Source organism: Rhinolophus sinicus, linkage group LG01 (genome assembly GCF_036562045.2).
Source record: "Rhinolophus sinicus isolate RSC01 linkage group LG01, ASM3656204v1, whole genome shotgun sequence".
In the NCBI taxonomy this organism is placed as follows: domain Eukaryota; kingdom Metazoa; phylum Chordata; class Mammalia; order Chiroptera; family Rhinolophidae; genus Rhinolophus; species Rhinolophus sinicus.
The window spans coordinates 184,948,774-184,969,826 of record NC_133751.1 but is presented as its reverse complement, the minus strand read 5'-3'; the positions used below and the strand labels follow the sequence as shown (position 1 = coordinate 184,969,826).

General features: G+C 43.5%; 1 protein-coding gene and 1 long non-coding RNA gene across 5 annotated transcripts in view; one reads left to right on the top strand and one right to left on the bottom strand.

The window, feature by feature from the left end:
• The window catches only part of PLEKHM3 (pleckstrin homology domain containing M3), a 169,053-nt gene extending 160,749 nt beyond the window's left edge, over window positions 1-8,304 (top strand). For 2 of the 3 annotated variants that reach the window (XM_019726927.2, XM_019726928.2), the window contains exon 8: window positions 1,870-8,304. In XM_019726927.2, coding sequence (XP_019582486.2) covers window positions 1,870-2,047 — 178 coding nt within the window. In that variant the 3' untranslated portion in view covers window positions 2,048-8,304. The remainder of the gene's footprint in view (window positions 1-1,869) is intronic. The other variant, XM_074312178.1, reaches the window with a different exon arrangement.
• The window catches only part of LOC109445100 (uncharacterized), an 85,129-nt gene that overhangs the window by 32,710 nt on the left and 31,366 nt on the right, over window positions 1-21,053 (bottom strand). The gene's annotated exons all lie outside the window — the stretch shown is intronic.

The following is a 21,053-nucleotide window of genomic DNA, read 5'->3' as shown; positions in this document are numbered from 1 at the left end:
GTAACTGAAGCTCAGCTTGGGGAGGTAGCTTCCTCAATCAAGGTCATTGTCTTAGTCTGCTCAGGCTGTCATGCAAAACACCACAGAAGGCGTGGCCTAACAACAGGTATTTATTTCTCACAATTCTGGAGGCTGGAAGTCCCAGATCAAGGTCCAATAGAGCTTGGTTTCTGGTGCGAGCTCTCTTCCTGGCTGGTAGATGGCCACCTTGCTATAGTCCTTGCACAGCCTTTCCTCTGAGCGCTCTGCTGTCCCTTCTTAAAAGGACACTAATCCTATCAGATCAGGGCCCACCCTTGTGAATTCGTTTAACCTTCATTACTTCCTAAAGACACTATCTCCAACTACAGTGACACTGAGGGGTAGGGCTTCACCATAGGAATTGAGGCAGAGGGAGGCACAATTCAGTCCCTAGCAGTTATATAGTCAGAGTGTGACTTAACGGTGGGATTTGAAGTCAGCTATCTCACTTTGCTTGCTCTCCTAACCACCATGTTTTACTCTCTCTGCCCAGAGAGCTGAGCTGGGAGTAGAGACTGCTAAGTGTAGAAGCTTCTGTCTTTTTCCATCTCTCAGCTGATAAATACAGCCACCTCTCTCTCCAGTGTCACTCCCTCCAAGTGACTGCCTTCTCTCCTGGATACAAGCGTGGGTGGGAAGTTCCTCCTTTGACTTTCTGAACTCCTGGATGGTGCCAGGGGTAAGTCAGTGGCAGGCCAAGGAATGGTGCTCCAAAGACCATCCTATGCCAGTAACGAAACTCAGGATACTATAAGAAAAGCAAAAGAAACATAAGGCTGGGCCCTTGTAGCCACAGCCATTTTTTCACCCAGTCTGGGCCTGGCCCCTCCCTGAATGTTGTTGGGTGAATAAAACCACATGGGCCCAATTCCCTGGGCTTCAGGGACAAGGTAATAGTGGCTTGTCGCTTATGTGTGGAAGGATGAGAAAGTAATCCACACTGGCAAGCTACCCACTGAAGCAGCTATGGTTGTGCTTGTCGGTTACTCACTATTAAAGACTTTGCCATAAAAACAAGCCAGTTAGACTCCTGTGCAGGCTTTCACCAAGACAAACAACAAACTAGTCATCCACCTGGAATGTCTCCTCTTATAAAATACAGTAACTGTGTGTTTTAAATATATATATATATTCTCTAACTCACTCTCATGCTTTAGTGTTCCCACTTGTGTTATAAAGGTAGACTTAAAAGGGTGGAAGGGTTCCCGAATTTGTAAACAAACAAACAAACAAACAAACAAACAAAAACTCAGAAGAACCATAGACCACAGGATAGAATTCAGAAAATGAAAATGTGTCATCTACCTTTCCATATTGTCAAATAAAGGCATGGAGTTAATGGAACCACTTAGCTCATGTTAACTGAAGTGGAAAGCTGAGTTTTCATAGCTGTAACACTGGGGTTGTCACTGGTATTCAGAGTGTTTTCAGTTGGGGAGGCCCTTCACCCTCATTTTCTGTCATTTCACCCTAGAATTACTAACACCCTTCTTTTTCTCTGGAGAGGAAACTGACACAGCGCTTCTAGAGCTCTGTCCAGTGTCACCAGGATCACAGAGTTGTTAGTTGACTGCTGGCTCCGTCCCACCAGTAAGCTGAAAGTCTCTTCCCCAGCTAGTTCTAATCAGGGAATAAAAAAAATAAATAAATAAAAAGTTTTTCAAGTGAAATTGAACCTTGAACATTTGGAAAAGGGAAGAGCTCATTTCTATGAGTCATTCCACTTCCCAGCGTCAGGGTTGTCTGCAATAAAATGTGTCCAGAGCTGCACAGAGGCCACTGGACTTCAGGCATTTGTGTCTTGCTCATTTCAACCTTGCTCATCATATACCTGGTTGGCTTTTACAGGTGTGAAAGTTGTGGAGCCGTTTTCCATTCCGAGTGCAAAGAAAAGTCTGTCCCCTGCCCAAGGTGTGTCCGCCGAGAGCTGCAGAAGAAACAGAAGTCATTCTGGCGGAGGCTGAACATGGATGAGAGCCTGGAGGAGGCTTGCAACATGTTTGAGCTGTCCTACCAGAACACCTGACGCGGCAGGAGCCCAAGGCCAGGGATTGACCTCTCAGTGATCCATCAGCCCCAGTGGCTTCCTAACTAGCCAGTTAGACCCCTTTGGAAGAAGAGGATGTCTCATCTTCAGCTAGATATAGATATATATATTTATATATATATATATATATATGTACACACACACACACACCTGTACGTATGTTCCGTAAAGTCAATGTCTAAAAGGTCCATGGAGGTTCTGTGGCTCATAAAAATACCAATAGCTGAGTTACATTTAGCTGTGAATTTCAGCTGCTAGCTCCCAAGCAAAACGTGGTTTACACACAATGCTTTATGATTCAGACTGTCTTTTTCTTTTTTTTTTTTTCTTTTTTTTTTTTTTGGCTCTCGGGCCATTTTATTACACAGGACACAGGAGGAAGCATTCCTCCCGTGTTATTTTTGTTATTTATTTTTAGCCTTCACAGAGGATGAGGTAACTGAGGCAAGCACCCATCACCATCTGTCGCATAAGAAAATCTTCAAAATACAGGAATGACTTTTGGATCCTTCCAGGACCTGGTGTCCCTGGCTCTCTCACCTCAGTTTTTTCAAGAGAGGTGGGATCACCTACACTGAGCCGATCGGCTTGGTGACCAGGAGTGCAAGCTCCGTCTGACAGGAAGCACGCACTCGTAATTTATCAGGAAAGCTAATTCAGGTTTTGAAGTTAATGTCAGAAAACATTTTTTCCTTGAGAAAAGAAGAGACCTCTGTGACGAGTTACAGCATGCTGTTGCTCTATTTTCTGGTACGAATCCCAGCTCCGCCTAATGATACAACACTCCACCATATTTGCCAGGTTGTAAACATGGCTGTCTTATGAGCAGTTTTCCAGGGGTTTCATGGGTGATATTTATGATTTTTTTTTTTTAATGGTGCTGGCCTGAGGAAATTTCCTAGGATTGTTGTTAAATACATCGGTTTGTAGACTAGGAAGATTATATAGTACATACATCCAAGAGATGATCTTATAATTTCTTTTCACAGAATCTTGTGTAGGCATCGCCTACCTATTCATTTTAAATGCTTTATTTCTCATTGTTCTTCATTGCACTTTCATTTTGACGTTTGTCAATTTAACCATTTCTACTGTAATTTCATTTCCTACTTTCATATTTTTAATTGTTTTTTTAAAAAATCAGAGTAACCTGGAACTTCAAAATACCAACTTTAGACTATTAAGAAAATACCAAACTTACAAATATAAGTAATGAATTAAATCTAATACTGTTTAAATAAATATATGTACACATATATAATTGCCACCTTAAAATAAAACACAAAGTGTAAAAATAATATCATAGGAATAAGAAATATAACAAATTGCTTAGCCATATGGCAGGATAGGGTTCTCCCCCTTGTAGTGCCCTTTTAAGAGCCAGCGTAGGGATCACTATGATGGAAATGGCAGAGAGAATGGCACTGGAAATCATGGCTCCCATTGCTTCCACCTTAACTCTTTCCAGAACAGAGAAATAAGCTTATATTGAAACAACGCTCAATAGAATATATGAGAAGACTCTGTGTGTTTCCACTCAGCGGATGCCTCCACTGCCTTCATGGTTCAGTAGTTTCGCTGCTGTTAGGATCCAGAGAATCAGTGGCTCACAGACTCCATGGCACACTTAACCCCATTGCTCTCCCCCTGCCCCCGCCCACCCATGCCTTGCTCCTTCCACATCCCACTCATGATACTTCCGTCCATTTAGAGACGTGACATTTTGGACTGACTTTTGTGCAGGCAGGTGTAAGCATTTTACCTCTCAACACATGCCAGTTCCGTTGGCCCCAGACCACACATTTCCACTTAATAGCTCAGTACCACACATGCATTTATTTTCTGATTATACAGTAGCTGTAACCAAGGCATGAAAACTTATTAAGAGGCTAAGGTCCCATTCATGAGACACCTCACGCTGCTTTTTACTCTTGAAAAAACAGGTTAATTTTCCCCCCACTCTAGTTGTAGAGAACGTTGCACACAGAAGAAAAGGGGTGGAAAATCTCAAACTAGCGCTTGGCAAACAAACTCGGTCATCTCCTCTTTCCTCCTCCCCTTCGTGAAATACAGTATTTATATTTTTCAGCCTCAAAGTAGATGGCAGAACAGGATCTTTCACAAGAGAATTACAGATCTGCGTATTATAAAACAGGTGTGCCCCTATGGCAAAGTGCCTTTTCCCTCACCCCCTGCTCTCTGTCACTGTAGCTTACTTCTGACTTCGCTATAATTGATGTACCTGTGATTCCAACTGTCAGCGAGGCCATCCCTAGCACACTGCATTTGGAGACCTGAGTACAAGGCTGTCTCCTTCCTTTCTAGGATGCTTGCTCTGTGTACAGAATTTCCTGGCCCACCTCACGGGCACCCAGGGTCAGACCTCCCGAGAGTTAGGGTGAAATTCTGGATCACTGTTCTAAAAGCCTTTGTTGCCGCCAGTGCCCATTTCAAGGGCCCTGCTAAATACTGGCAGTCCCTGTGGACTTCTATGGAGAACTTTCCACTCAGATCATTTTCTGCTTATTTTCAGAAGGGGAAGTGTTAGGTGTGCTATCATGATCAGCTACCCAGAACTGGAACTGTATCCCAGCAGCTTCTGCTTTCTCTCTTTTGTGTATATCCCTGACAGCCTGGTTGGTGCCGGCCGCAGGCCTGCGCAACACTCTCAGCCACCACCACCAAAATCCGATAGGACAGAACGGAGCCAGCTTTGGAGCTGGGTTTGCCATGAAAATTCAAAATTGCTGTTTTCAGCCCAGAATGCCTTTGAGCACATGAAGGCCCTCACTGTTTTCAACCCTAACAAATTACTTGGTGCACAGTTAGGTAATTGTTCCACTGCTTAGAAACTGTCGAAACAAAAGCAAATCTGTGGATTACCACCTCCGTAAAACCAGGCTAATACCTGGTTTCCCTCATGTTCCGTTTTTCATCCCATATTAAATATCCTGCACATAAAGCACATGAGAAAATGGTCAATTAATCTCCTAGAGCTGGCAGCCAATTCAGGGGAACCTCTTTTGACATGAAAGGCCCATTTCCTGGTGTATCACTTGAGGGACTCCCTGCTCACAGTGCCAGAAACTCATGTGTGAGACAGTCCAATCCTGGCAAAATGTTGGCACCTAACCCTGCCGTAGAGGAGCCAGTTCCTAAAATAGACCTCAGTTTGCAGCGCTGTAGGAAGGCCACACGTACTTAAAAATCAGTCAACTGGAATGCAAGCCGTGTTCTTTCCAGAGCTGCTTTTTCTTAAATTTGAAAGTCCCTTTATGTGAAAACCCAGTAAACACTGCTCTTCCCACTTTGCTTCAATGCCTTTTCAGGGGCCTGCATGATAATCATTTTCGTGTCTGCAGTGCTAAAGGGTAATCATTTTAGGATCTTTAATATTTGATTAACTGAGGGTAATCGCTCTTTGATTGTTCTAGACCAGGCCTCCACCAAAAAGGGAGTATTGCTAGCACTTGGGATTTGTGGCTTCCAACTAACTCAGTGATATCCTTCAGACTCCTGCAAAGGGGCTGTGCCATGATTTCATTCCGGCTGCTGTGAGAACCGAGGTGTTTATATCACTCTAGCTGTCGCAGGCAGCCTTTGCTAAGCTGGAGGGAGTTCCCTTGGGTGGGGTCTGGCCTCTGTTTTTGTCTCTGCATATGTGCACACTCATTGACATTGGATAGTTTCTTCCTGTGCCTCCCTGAAAACGCTTGGCTTCCAAACCTATGGGTTTGTTCTGAACCCACTGGCCAGGAAAGGCCGTATCTAAATTACCGTATCAGGGTGGGAGCAGTGTGATGCCACACTGAACACTTTCTGCAAAGGGAGCATTATCTGGGGAAGCCAAGATGCATTCTGCTCCTAATTTAGGGTAAAGCTGATGCTGCTGTTCATGTTTGGGCAGAATCATTCATCTCCATGGAGCGGGCGCACTTTATCAACATAACTAGATAGTGAAGTAAACCTTTACCTCCTGATTCTAATACTGCCTGGAGTCAACACAAAGGTTATTTTATTTCAGTTTATATTTTTACTTCTCCCAATAAAGAGAGATGCAATTTCCCCCCCTTTATTTCTTGAGTTTTTCTGTCTCACTACTTTTCTTCCTCGAAGTTAATGTAAAAAAGTAGAGAATGTGAGACAAGACTGAAAAAAATGAACACCTCCCCTCTTGGCATGAATTGAGTCGTTAGACATACTCTGTTTTCCTTTCCTTGGTACTTGGGCATTAGGAGCTTCATGTATGCGCCTTGTACCATTCTTCCCACCCTGAGTCTAGCAGAACTAATTGCTCTAGGTTGAACCCAGTAATGGCTGAGTAAGCCCTGCTCAGTTAATCTAAGCAGAGAAATGTAGATTTCTATCATGTGGGGACAGTGTTTTGACAGGTAAGTCCCAGTGCCCAGCAGCTTTCTTATTGGGGGACAATTCTAATTTCATTGTAGTCAAAAATCTCTAACTTGATGGTTTTCCTTTAGTGTGTTTTAGTGGGGTTTGGTGTTTTAGTGAGATTTTACTTTAACAGATAAAATCCAAGTCATTGTTAAACTCTAGGTAAAAGTCAAAAGAAATGTGTGGAATACCCTCTGAAGCACACCTGTGGTGGTCAGAGGTTCTATTGAAAATGGGTTCCAAAGGATCATGTTATGTGGCACTTTCCTCATAAAGTGGCCTCCGGTGTGATGGAAGGCATTGTTAAGCTCCTGTTCAACTCAAGGGAAAAGACAACTGCTGTTCTGCTTTGGTTCCTCCCTGTGGAAAGAGAAGCCATCTTGTTAGAAAGGTCTGGAGTGACGCCAGTTGTTGTCAGGTAGAAGATTCAGGCGCCTATAGCCACTCTTAGCACCGTGAAGCTTCCCTACTACTGGCCGTAGAGCTGCAGACCAGCCTCCCTCCCCTTCCCTTGACCTGCCTTGCTTGTCACCCTGAGCCCTAGCCCAGATTCAGGCCTCATGGCTAGTAGCCCGGCTGGTGGACAACTGGGGCCTGTGGCTCCTCCTCCACACTGGCCAGCGCATTCGTTTCTTTTCCCCATAGGAGTGCCTTACAGAACTGCCTAGTACTTCTAGTCTAGTCTGCCTGGCCCACTTGAAGCCTGCAGGACCCTTCGCCTAAACATGGATCACTACTTCTTCCCTACTGGCTGTTCTTTATATAGATCACTTGGAGTCTGCATATTCCATATGCATGTCAGACCTTTCACCTTTGTTTAACCTGGTGCCTTAACCTTATAAGTAAAACAAGGATGCCGGTGGGAAACACATCGTTAAAGTGAAATGGCAGAAACATTGGCTTCTTAGCTCCATTGACACTTTTGCCAGGAAATACAAAAGATGCAAACCGTATCATGTTTTAACTTGGTTTTATGCTGTTTTTTTAAATCACTCTTTTTGTTTGCTTGCTTGCTTTCATTAGCCAAACTCAGGGGAATGTCATGATATCACCAAGGCCAATAGGTAGAGAAGTTAAACCAGATATCCAGATTTGAATCTGTAAAGTCAATAAAGTTAGCCTTTTTCAGCTTAAGAAATTACACAAAATAAGGATTTCTTTTTCCTTTACCATATAAAAATTTTGTTTATTGTGTCACCTGTTTTCCAAGTGGGAAATAGGATGCCCCTTGGATGAAGTGTGATAAAACACATTTCGGTGTAGGCAATTCACTGATGTATTAAATTAGGCTTTCACTTCCGGAGGCCTTGGTTCTGATTCTGATCACCTATTCGGATTTCATTGTGAATAACCAATAGCCTACTGTAGAAAATTTAAGGAAGAAAAAAAATCTGTCTTTAAGGAACGGTAAACAGAGGGAAAATGCTTAGGTTGCAAATGAAGAGCAGTGAACACAGAGATGCAGAAGACTTCTGCATAACCTGTTATTTCACTCCCGGGACAGATCTGTGTCGTTTTCCCTTATTTCTGCTCATGTACTACAGAATTGACTAAAATTTGGGATTTGGGCTATTTTATCACTCTGTGTTGAGCGATTTGGAATAACTAACATGCTAACTTATGTATGTGTCATTTCTGTTTTGGCATAACTTATCCATATTTCTGTTTACATCATTTTTTAAAATATCAGTTACTGTAATAATATAAAATGAAGTTTGTATTGTTGACAAGACCCCCTGGTTTTTATGGTCATCTGTCATATAATTTAAGTGCACCAGTTCCTAATGTATAAAATTGTCTTTCCCTCAATAAACAATGCAGAATGTACCTTCTCCCAACAACGTCACTAAGATACTGTTTCTGTGAAGATGGCGAAAGCCCGTGATGAGCCCCTGAGGTTAATTCAAAGTCAAAGTTTGAGCTTGACTGAAACTGAGCTACTAGGACTGTAAAATATCTTAGTTTCACAGGTAGATTTTTTTTTTCTAAATTCATCAACCTACAGTATTCTTATCAGCCCTTCCTATGTTTATGAAAAATAGAGTGTAACTTTTTTTTCTAACACAGATGTAGTTTTATGGGCCTTATTTGCCCAGTCAGGGCGTGATTTCTTTCAGTTCTGAGATAAACCTGCCAAAGCTCAGGTATGGAATGTCCTTCCTGCCAAAGCTCATCCTCAAACCTTCTTGCCCTGGTTTCCTCTTACCTGTGCACTCTCCAAATTAGATGGACAAGTGCCAGGCAGGCGGCCACCAGGCAAAGGTGCCAGTCCTTTCTGCAGAGCCTATTTTGGGAGCAAAGAGTGAAAAGTAAAGAGTAGGTGTTTATGTGAGAGAGAGCCCTCTGGGAGTTGAGAAATGATTGGAAATATCTACACTGCCTTGCCTGGGCTGGCCCTTGACCTTCCACCAAAAAGACCATGGGATGCAACAACTGTCCACAGAGAACCTTCCAAAAGCACCACTTAAGCTCACTTTCTCAAAGAAAGACATTGAAAAGACTAGAAAAGGTACTTCTGGTTAAAGATTTACCAAAGGTGAACCCTAAGCCTCACGCCCCAAGACACACCTAAACAAGTTCATGCCTCCTCCACCTTCCGGAAACTGCGCGGGGCTCACACCCAGGCTATCCAAGGAACAACTGGACTTCATCCTCCCAAGAAACCTGCCACAATTTATGGTAAAAAGAAATGAGTTAATGTTTCACTGAAGCAAACCAGACACACAATATAGTCAGAGTCCGGCTTCATTTGAATCACAGGATAGATTAGCTCTGCCCCAGCTGTAGTAAACTGGGGGAGCTGGGTAACTCCAGGAAGTTTTGGCGTTATAAAAAGAAGATAGGCAAAGTTGTTTTCAGAAGGGTGAAAAGAGACATCGTCCTGTTCATCTCTTCCCACCCTCAGGAGATGATGATTTGAATCACCCATAATTGTGTCCCCCACCATCACCTGCCCTTTGATGATGGCTCAAGATGGTGGCTTGAATCAGTGGTTCCCACATTAGAAACACAAAAACAAAAGCAAAATGTCAGGACCCTATCACAGACAATTGAACTGGAATCTCCCTGGATGGGGTCTGGGTATTTGTATTTCTTAAAAGCCGTCTGGGTGATTCCCTTGTGTTCTGAAAGTTCAGAATCACTAGATTAAGTGAAGCAAGTTGCCTTGAAATAAATGTTGGCTTGGCGTCCTGGTGGTCCACAGAAAGAAGGATGTCAAAGGGATGTGGAGGGACTGAGTGGCTCTGGTTGCCCTCCAGCTAACAGCTGTTGCCTCCCTTCTTCCCAGCAGACACAAAACAGTACTTTGGAACCTGCTGTCCACAGACTACAATCGTTTTCATGAAACCTTGCCTTTATATCCCCTTTATTTTCTTCCAGGGTGTGGTTAGCCTCTTATTTATCAGCATATACCACTGCCAGACAGCCTGGTGAATAGAGGTGGCCAGGTCATGGCCACAGGTGAGTAAGCTGGCCTACAAAGAAAGCCTTGTACTTGCCCTTTCATTTTTCATTCCTCCTGGTTATGCTGTTATTGTCCTCAAATGCATGCATATGAGAGTCCATTCCTAGTTCAAGCCCAACCAATGAACATGAACCTCATCATTCTGGAAGAGTGGTATTTAAAATGGAAAATCAGTGAGACGTGTCTTGCCCAGAAAGGCCTTGGAAGTTCAAGAAACCTTCAGCTGTGTCCAGATTTGCCTTGGTTCAGTAGAAGAACTAGACTTGAAAATGGACTGGAGCCATTCCAAATCCAGGCACCTAATAAACTATGATTTTCAACCTCACCTGCCAGTTACAGGTGAATGGAAAACGTGGAAAGAGTTCCCACCCTTAGCTCCCTTTAGGAAGTCAACAACTGTAATGATGACAAGTATTCCTCACTGATGAGACACCTTCCCTAGGGTTCAGTCTTAGAAAAGACATGCTCTCCTCCATGCCCACAATGCTTCCCACATGCGGCTACCCACAGCAGCAATGAATTTACTCAGAATCACCATAAGAAGCTAGAAGTGCTAAGGGGCAGGAAACTAATGGGAAATGAACTTGGGTTCACCAGGGTCTTACCTGGAACTTGTTCTAAAGCAGCAGCAATAGAAACTACATTTTTGATTAGGAAAAAAAAAGTTTTCAATTTATTTTTATTATTATATTGGATTCTGATTGGTGTAGAGGATTCCTCCCCCAGGAGAACAAAGGCCCCTGGTACGTAATACCCAGGAAGCCTGAAGCTAAACATACCCAGCAGAAAGATACAGTTCATTCACCCCTGTTTGCATCCATTTCTTCATACCCTGGGTAGGAAAGTCTAGCAGGAAAAACAAATTGTTCCCATAGCTGAGCAGACAGAAATTTTGATTTATGTGCACTGACTTCCAATTTACCTGAACAATAGGGAAATTCACTACTCCACCTTCATTTCATATTCCTCCATTAAGGGCTATTGGTTTTAAGCAAATCAGCTACAGTTCATGAGTTCATACCCTATTTTGGATCCTGCCATACAACCTCAGGCAGCTGTCGGTCTAGGGGAAATTCCTCTAGCTTTTGTCCAGACGCTCCCAGACAGACTGATGGGAGAATCACTTTCAGTGACTTCCATGTCCTCCCAGTATGATCTTTTGTACTGAAGCTGAAGAACTGCTATTAGCACAGTAATTTTTTCAAATGAACATTGAACTAAATTATCTCAAACATATAAAGGAACATCTCTCACTGTTACGGAAAATTGCCTTCCACATTACAAGACTATACAAAGCACATATTAATTTTGGGCCCAAGGACATCCAAATTGCCTTAGCTTCCAGGCTGTATTATGATAACACACTCTTAATAATGTCAGGTTCCGAGGATATCACAAGGTGCACACTGTTAGGAAAATAAACCAGAAGCTTTCTCCATTAGGATCATCGCACGCATGCCCAAGCCCAGCCAGAGGTATTTGGCTCTGAGATTCAAGCCTTTTGCAGAGGAAATAATTCCAATTGCACAGGCAGAAAAGCAAATTTGAATTCTAAACTGGGTCAACCTCCCCAAATGGCGTTTTCACTGCCTCCCAGGAGTGAGGCAACTCAGGGAGCAACCAATGGCAGCCCCAGTGCCCAGAGAAGACGCCTGATGACAGATGTCTCGGGAAGAAAATCCCACTCATGCACATTCAATTCCACACCAGCTGAAAGGGCAAAGCAGAGGGCAGGCAGTGGCTGACAGACCTTGCCAAGTGCCAATGCTTCTAGTAAACACGTGTCAACATGTGGTGCGACAGAGAGCCAGCCCCGCCCAAACTGCCCCCAAACCAGTCCGTCCCCAGGGCCTCCAAGCAGCCCACCACAGGGTGTTTCTAATGAGGATTACTAGATTTGTGCCTGCTTTGTTTTACCTACTCTTGTTTTTCTTTTACTTTTTTGAAAAAACATCACAAAGGAAATCCCAGACATAATTACATTTTATGCCTGTTTCCCCATTTGCCTTCTCTGTGGGGATAGTGTGGGGCTGTTGTGAGATTTCAGTGACATAATGCACACAAGGCATGAAGCACCAGGCCTGGCCCACAGGAAGGGAGGAGTAGATGTCAGGTCCTGCTAGCTGGGAGGGCACGAAAGAAGGGGTGGGTCACTCTCACCTGGCCAGGAAAAGCTTCCGGGAGAGGGCACATTTGAAGTTGGTCTGAGAAGGTGGGTCATTCCATGTGAAGAGGGACATAGGCTGGCTCCCGGTGGCTCTGAGGGCCCTGCAGTTTCCAGATGACATTTCTTGCGTATTCTCTGGTGACGCTGAGAACCCTAGCAGCATTATTTGGCTGCCATATTGTTCTTGTCCACCATCCTGCCCAATCCCCTTTAAGGCCATTTTAAAGGTCAGAATCACCTTCTGGGGCTCCTGGACCTTCTGAAGGTCTAATGCACCACACCACAGGTCTAATTGCTTCCTCCCTTTCTGGATTCCTCCTCCCCTCACTGAGAAATGTGGTTGAAATGGGGATTCACCATGCACCAACTCAGTGCCCACCTTTCTACCATCCTGTCAGGTGGGCCGGGAGTTTTCCTCAGAGCCTTTTCTCTCCACAGCCTCTCCCACTTTCCCATTGGTTTCCAGAAACACGGACTGTTGGACCTGGAAGTTGGCTTTCCCTTGGGTTTCCCTTCCCACAGAGCCGTCCTGGATGGGCGCTCACCACACCTTGCCTTGGCTCCTTCCCATCCTCAGCACCAGGGCCCTGATGTTCTCTACAGCAAAGTTCATGGTTTTTCCCCTCAAAATTATTTTCTCCTTCATTTTTATTATTAATGTAGAAAGCCCAGCAAACACCCCAGTACCGCACCCCCTCTGTGGGTCTATCCCACTCTCTCCATCAGGAACCTGGGCCTCCCACCCTCCTCCTCCTCCTCCTTTTCCTCCTCTCCTTTTATTTCGGTGGCCCACTGATTGGAAAAGAGCGGCCCCCCTCTTCCTCCCAACTCCACAATTGTCACCGCCAATTAGTGCATTGTTAGGACACACAATGGCGTTACTGTAGCCAGTGGAATGGGAGGCCTTTGTGCTTCTCCAGCCGGCCATGGGGGCAGTCAAGTTTCATTTAGAGACTTAAAACACAACAGCCAGAAGAAAAATGCTATCAGAAAAGCAAAAAAGCAAAAAAGAGAGAGAGAAAGAAAAAAAGCACCAAAAAAAAAAAAAAAAAAAGGAGAGGTGAATATGAAGATGAAGGAAAAGAAAGGCAGGCGGCAAATGTTGTAAAGAAGAGGAAAAAAAAATCTGCTATTCAGGAGTTAGCCCGGACTCATGAAAAGACCCAAGTGGTTGCTACACACTGAAGCCCCCCTCAGAACACAAAAAGGGGCTCGAGCTTAACAGTAATTAGTGGCCTGATTGTGCTTGGAACACTGTGTGTCTTTAGAGGATTTTTCCAACTTTTCTTTTTTCTCTCTCTTTTTTTTTTTTTCAGTCTTCACAAATAAAGGGGGTGGGAGGAGAAAGGTTGGGGCTGGGGGGAGGGAAAGGGCCTGCCAGCCACATCCCCCACCCCATAGCAGTCTGGGGTGGGGGCAGTCAGCCTTTTTCTTTGACAGGTAAATTAGATTTTATTCTCTAAAGCTTGTAACTAATTACAGACGGTATTTTTCTGTATTAACGTGACATATGGGTACGTTTTAGAGTCACTGTTTTGTTTGTTTCAAGTACTTTTTCGAGCAGCCTAGCCCTTTTTGCAGCCCGGAAGATGCCCCCCAGAGGCCCAGCCGTTTCATCCAGAGCCCACAGGTTATGGATTTTTTTCTGTCAGCCAAACTTTTATGTCCAGGAGAGCTTTTTCTACTTGTAAAATTAATATTCCAGTTTAAATGCAAGACAGACCTGAAACAGCAGCCTTGGCTTCTGAGCTGGTATTCAGTTGGAGTATTTGTCAGGCAGCTCATGGGCTGGTGTTTTTCCTCCCTCTCTTCCTCTTCACTGATCCCTAAAACGACCGGGTATGTTCCCTGCTTGTTGGAGCTCGCTGCAGCACAGGAGAGTGCTTTGGGCTTTTCCCCAAGCCAGGCTGGTCTCCTGAATGTCCAAGTTCATTCTCTCCCTCCTCCCACCTGGGCCCCACCACACTCTCCAGTTTCAAGAAAGTACAAAGACTCACCAAATCGGACTTGCCACCAAACAAGGCTATTCATGTGTTGTTCTTTCAAAATTTTTTCTTATAACAACCTAGCCCGACGCAGTCAATTCATAACTTGTACCTACTTCACTCTTTCACTTGTGTGTATTTTTTATTTCCCTTCAAATGCATTAAATATGCCTTCCCTTTCCCTCTCTCTGGGTCAGACCAGACTCCTTTTTTTTTTTTTTTTTTTTTTACAAATAAGCTAATAGAGATATAATTCCATTCAAGGTTTAAATAAAATCGCTCCATTTTAGAAATTTATCCAGGACTGTCTCACTGTAAAGTATAAGCAAAAGAAACTGGGGCTGTTCCCAGGCCTTTGGTTGAGATGGGAGGGGATGCAGGGTGGAGGGAGCATCCAGGAATGTGGAGACCAGAGTTCTAATCCAAATCCTGCCAGCAAGTGACAATGGGCAGGTCTCTCTAGACCTCGGTGAAGTATGGTGTTCGAGAGGTGTGTTCGTGTGTAAGGGTGGTGTGGGGGGGTGGGGAAAAGGGGGGAGCATCATTCATTGTACTCCCCTTCAGGCACGGTAATGAGAATCAGAAGAGACAGCCTATGAAAAAAGAGGGGTCCTGGCGCACCCCAGCACTGGCACTGAAGACACACCGGCTTCTTTTTCTGCAGTCTGCGGGAGGTGTCCTCTGTGGTGGCGATTTCTTTTTTATTCCCTCCCTGCTGTGCTGTGGGACTGTTCAGAGCTCTTGGTGAATGCCTTGTCACACACTGGCTCCCTCACCCTAACACCACCCCCAAAAGAAGGGCATGTCCTGATTCAGTCAGGAAATGAAAAGTGAAACCCTCTGAAAATGGCCCATGGAATGTCACAAATACCTAAGTCAGGAAATGCAAATCCAGGGAGGCATGTTGTAACAATGATGACGGACTTCCTCTGAAGGCAGTGTTTCTAGGGCTGGAGGAGAGAGGGGGACGGATTTGGTTCCCGATTTGGGTTAGGGAAACCATCTCCCGGTGCAGAAAACAGAGTAAGGGAGGTCCTGAAAGGGACCTTGGCCAGGAGGCTGTGCACATCCCGCTTTCCCTCCACCCTCAGCCTTCTGCTCTGGGAAGGGTAATGGGAACCCAAAGACTTCAGAACCTACCAAGAAGGAGGCACAAGAGGTCTCAGTGGGGGACATCCCAGCCAGGTCCATAGCAAGTGAGACTTCAAACCTGAAGACCCTGAGTCCCAGAGTTCACGTCCACCCCCCACACACTATCCAATCAGTGTCCTGTTATCAAGTTCACTGCCTACCGATCTCTCAGAGTCCTGTTCTCTCTGTCCCACGTCACTTCTGTCCTCATCCTCTCTTGCCAGGCCATTTAAATCGCTTCTTAACCAGCCTTCCTGCCAAGCCCCTGAGTGCTGGCCCCAACGTGATCTTTGCCAAATGAAAGCCTGATCTTGCCTCACCCCAGCTTAAAAATCTCTCATGTCTCTGTGTCACCTTCAGGACAAAAGTACAAGCTCCAAAGCATGACTGGAAAGCCGGTCACTTGGGTCCCTTGATAACACGGTCCTACCTTTCTCTTTAACTTCCTCTCCTGCCACAAGGATTGCCTCGTGGTATGCAACCTGTACATTTGCACAGGGCCCCATGCTTGATATAACCAGGTCCCCAAAATGTGGTGGCTGGTCCTGCCTCTCTCCCTCCTACCATTTCACATTCTTCTATCACCAAACTTTTCACAGTTCCCCAAAGTTTTTTGTATTTCCTTCTATTTTGAATTCTCCTCATCTGTTTGCTAAGCTTCTCATCACCCAACAAAACTTTGCTTATGAGGTGCGATCAAAAGATACGGTGAATGTTTAAGTAAAAAAAATGGATTACAGTAAAAGACACATTGCCATTAATCCCCCTCAGAATACGCCCTCCCCACCCCTCACTTCAAACACACTTATCCCATCGTTCTTGCCACTTTCTGAAGCAGTTCTGGAAGTCCTTTTTCATGTGTTAAAGACACTTCATCCTCTATCATGACAACACTCTGTGTCACACATCAGTTTCTGCAAATAAAAACATTGCAGTGTGTCCTCATCCACCTTATTCACCGGATCTGTCACCATGTGACTTCTGGCTCTTCCCTAAAGTCAAAATGACCATGAAAGGAAAATGTTTTGAATTGATTCAGGACATAGAAGGAGCCACAAGAGCACAACTAAAGACACTCATGAAAGAGGACTTCCAGAACTGCTTCAGAAAGTGGCAAGAACAATGGGATAAGTGTATTGGAAACGAGCGGGATTAATGGCAATGTGTCTTTTACTGTAACAGTTGTTTGTTTTTTCATTTAAACACTCACTATATTTTTTATCACACCTCATGCATGTCCCCTTCTCTGAGAATCTTCCCTGATTCCCCTGTCCAAATAATTTATCACTCCTGGGTAAATGTCTACTTGTTAGCTTATCACAGCTTATTATTATTATTCATTGCCTGCCTCAACAAATAGGTTATGAACTCCAGCACAGCAAAAATTGTGCTTGCACAGGATTTCTAATGCTTATCTGAGTGACACTGAATCAAGTGCTGTATTTAAGAAAGAAAGAAATGTTTATTGAAAGTATCAAATTTGTATCCCAATGACTATATCCATGCTATGTGTGCAGATTTATTATGACTCAGTATCCTCACTCTAACCTCACTTGGGTCCCTCAGGGCCATGGTGCCGGTCATTATACTGTGTGGAACCAGTATAATGGCCTCTGTTAAGTGGTCAGCCTTAAAGTAACACTGTCCAGTAGAACTTTCTGCAGTGACAGAAGTACCCTGTACAGCTGCACTGTCCCATACACAGACCACTAGCCACGTGTGCTAATGAGCACTAGAAATGAAGCTAATACGACTGAGGAACTGAATATTTAATATCATTTCATTTAAATTTAAATGTACATAGCCACATGTGGCTAGAAGCTCCCACATTGGACAGCGCAGCCTGCCCTGAGTACCAACCCTTGCCGTGGGCCAGGGAGCAAGTCTGCTCACAAAGCTTGTGCTTCAGAAAGACTTCTGTGCAAATCACAAGCCTTTGAGCTCCTTCTGAGGAGAAAGATATTCAATTAAAGGGAAAACAGTCTTTTCTGTCTTCTTGAATTGAAACCAGCAACCTCTCTCTCTACACATTCTGCTGACAACCACAGTTTGGGACTCCCTGGTGTAGACACACTTGGTCTTACCTGTGAAATGAAAAAAAAAAAGCCTTCCACACCTGGGAGGGAAATACCTGTTGGAGTCAAGTGGTTACCAAGGGCACTAAGACTAGCCTACATTCCTTTCCTCCAGTGTTGTCAAAGGATTCCTTTTAAAGTTAATTATGGCTCTCCACAGGGCCTTGGAGGCCAGGACCACAGTTCTGGGCATGACACCAGTAGAGGGTCATCCAGACGCTGGGTTGTAACAGACTGAGTAAAGCAGGGAGAGCGGGAAAGGATCCCATTTTCAAGGTGCATTGTTTCTTTCAGCGAGGACTTCTGTAACTGAGACAGGTAACAGTAGATCATCTGGGGACGATTTCAAAGATGAGAGCAGCTGGGTGAGTAGAAACCACAACAAATCTAGATGGCCGAGAATCAGGATGGCGCATGCAAATCACAGAACAGTGAGCTCTCGGCCCCTGTGTACTTAAAATGATCCACAGACTTGCAGAAAAGAGAAAAATGATCCACAGACTTGCAGAAAAGAGAAAACCCCTTTAGGGTTTGAATTATAATTCCAAATGCTATTTTAAATTATCATCATCAAAAGGACAGATTAATTTTCAGTCCCCCAAGTAAAAGGTGGGTTCTTTTCCTCATCTTCATTGCTACCACCCCCACCACCGTTGCCTCCAGGTTCCCTAGGGGCACTCCCTGTTTTCACAGGCCTGGGAGCAGGAAATTCTAGAAAATTAGCTACATCGAAGACTGGGAAGTTAGGATAAGAACAAGGGAAATTATAGCTGAAACTGTGAGGGTTTTTCCCTTTAAGTTCTGCTGATTCCATTTAAAAACAGGTACATAGCATTGCTTCCAGAATCATAAAATTCAATTCGAGGGGTCCTTCCTAATCTTTCTTCTCCTCTCTGAGAACAGTTGTTCCTCCTAATTATTCTCAGCCGACTCTAAGGTTACAGAGGCTCTGAAATGGTTGTCCACTATAAATACACGTTATCAGTCAATATTTGGGTCTAGTGCTGTATTTAAGTGTTGTTGTGTACAAAACATGTAACCCAGGACTTTGGCCCCAGAGAGGTGTCACTATTTGCCTGGTGTGACAAGGAGTAAAGTTTAGAGACTAATACAAAAACAGAAGTGTGTATTCAGTTATGAGTTTCAAACTCCCTGCGTGGTCAGAGTTGGAAAAGGCATAGATCTCTGTGGGCTACAGTCAGGAGGCAGCGTCGCTGAGAAGACGCGGAGCTGTTCTCAAAGGAGGATATATTGGAGCCGTCACACTAGCTTGACGAGGCTCCTCCAGTCCTGGGGACCAGCAGTACCTCAGGGGAGCAATCCTTGGAGGAAAAGGGACTCAGCCAGTGAAGCTGTGGAACTCTGAGGTTCCAGAACACACAGTCACTCCAACCTGTGTCCCCACACCCAAACATGGGGCACCGATTAAAACCACACAATATCCTAACTGTTCCCTTTTCACTACATACACAGGCAAAGTCACCCACTCCTGGTCCTGGTTTCTGTCAGTAACCCTGATCCAGTGTTGGGGTACCATGGATATAGAATAGAATAATCATCCAGATGATTTCAATGTCTGCCACCAAAGGGACAGGGATGAATTCCCAACTCCACCGTTTATCCTGAGCCGTGTGACCTTTAGCTAATGACTTTACTTACTAGACCCTCCACATCTGTCAAATGGGGATGATAATTGTTCCCTTGCAGGATGCTTAGGAAGATTAAATAAGATAAAATAACAGATGTACAACATTCAGCCAATTATTTGGTACCTATTAATGCTATAAGTGGTAGCTATTACTACTGATATTTTATTTCCTGGAGAAGTAGGAAGATTGAGTTAAGAACCACTGTCCCTTTCCCCGTTTTCTTTTCTGATCTACAGGTTATTTAATCAATAACTATTCTCGTTTTGACAAAGCCCTTTGCAGTGCACTTTCACTACAGTGCTTTGCACTTAGCAGAAACTTAAATTACCTATTATTTTCATAGCAATTTGGCTTAATTTCTTTTTTTTCTGAGACTGGTAGAACAGGTTAAACTTAGGGAAAATTGTGCTGTGAGGCATCATGAAGAATTTAATTAGTCTCTGGATTGGACCCATCCCAGTAAATCCTAAAAAGGAAACACGAATGAAACGATGTGCTGTCCAAAAGTAACTTGGTCATTCAGGAAAGGTTTATGAAGCACCTGCTATGAGGCAGGCCTTGTGCTGTGTACAGATGGCTGCCTGGTTGTGTGCTCTGTTTTTATAATAAAATTTTTCATCAAGAAATATTCCTTAAATAATCAAAAAGATCATGACAAGCACTTAGATCTGGAATGATAGAGGAACTTATTTTTAAATGTGTATAGTTTGTCAGGTATATAACAGATAAACAAATATCCAGATTACATAAAGATTGTCTAAAATCCCATTAAAAATCACACCAGACAATGGGCAATGCACGGAAAAAAAGAACTTAAATTGCCAATAAACACATGAAAGATACAACGGAATATTACGCAGTAGTTAAAAACAATGCATTAGCATAGAATTATCATATGATCCAACAATTCTATTTCTGGACATATACTCAAAAGGACTGAAAGTAGGACTCAAACAAATTTGCACTCCCATGCTCATAGCAGTATTATTCACAATCAGAATGTGGAAATAACCCGAGTATCCATCAACAGAAAAATGGATAAACAAAATGTGATACATATTAATATATGCAATGAACTATTATCCACCCTTTGAAAGGAAAGAAATTCTAACATCTGATATAATATGGACAAACACTAAAGACATCATGCTAAGTGAAATACACCACACATAAGAGGACAAATACTGTATGATTCCACGTATATGAGATATCTAGAGTAGTGAAATTCATAGACACAGAGAGTAGAGGTTACCAGGGACAGGGGTAGGAAGAAATGGGAGTTGGTGTTTTTGGGGGGCAGAGTTCAGTTGGGGAAAAGGAAAAGTTCTGGACATGGATGGTTGCAATGTTTGCACAATAATGTTAATGTACTTAATGTCACTGAATTATGTACTTAAAAGTGGTTAAAATGTTCAATTTTATGTTATGGATATTTTACCACAATAAAAAATGTATTTCCAAACTTGGATTCCAAAATAACTATAAAACTATCATCTTTCTTTTACTTTAAATTACACTTAAGGAATATTCCTCCCCTTTCATCACTGAACTTCTTCAGTGCGCCTTTACTATTAAAATTGCAAGGAAGAAAAAAGAACAAGGTAGACACAGAAAGAGGTCTAAGTTAAATCATTATGTGAAAAAGACTGAGTCAATAGTGTTCCATTTATGTTAAGGAAAGAAAGCACATTGTATGTACAAGAGCATAGATTTGAAATGTCTCCAAGAAAATACCCCAAACTGATCACAAAACTTACTTCTAAGGAGGAAAATAAATGGGTAAATGGGAACTTCTGATTTATCTTTATTGTTGAATAATTTAAAAATAGATCCATAAATCACCAAAACCATGGGAGGAAGCCTGGGGTCTCCTGCCCAGTGGGTTTGGCAAGCTAGGCCTAGGACTACCATATCTGACTTTGAAAACATCCTAAAAATGAAAAACAGGGTAATACATGCCCAAGGTATAAGGAAACCAATCAGGCTGCAAATACTATAAATCGCTGTCTATCAAAAACAGAGCATATCTGTGAGAGCATGAGTTTCAGTTTTCAGTGTGGAAAATATGGCCACCACAGTCCTACTCAGAGAGACGGGGAGATAACTGCTCAGCTTTA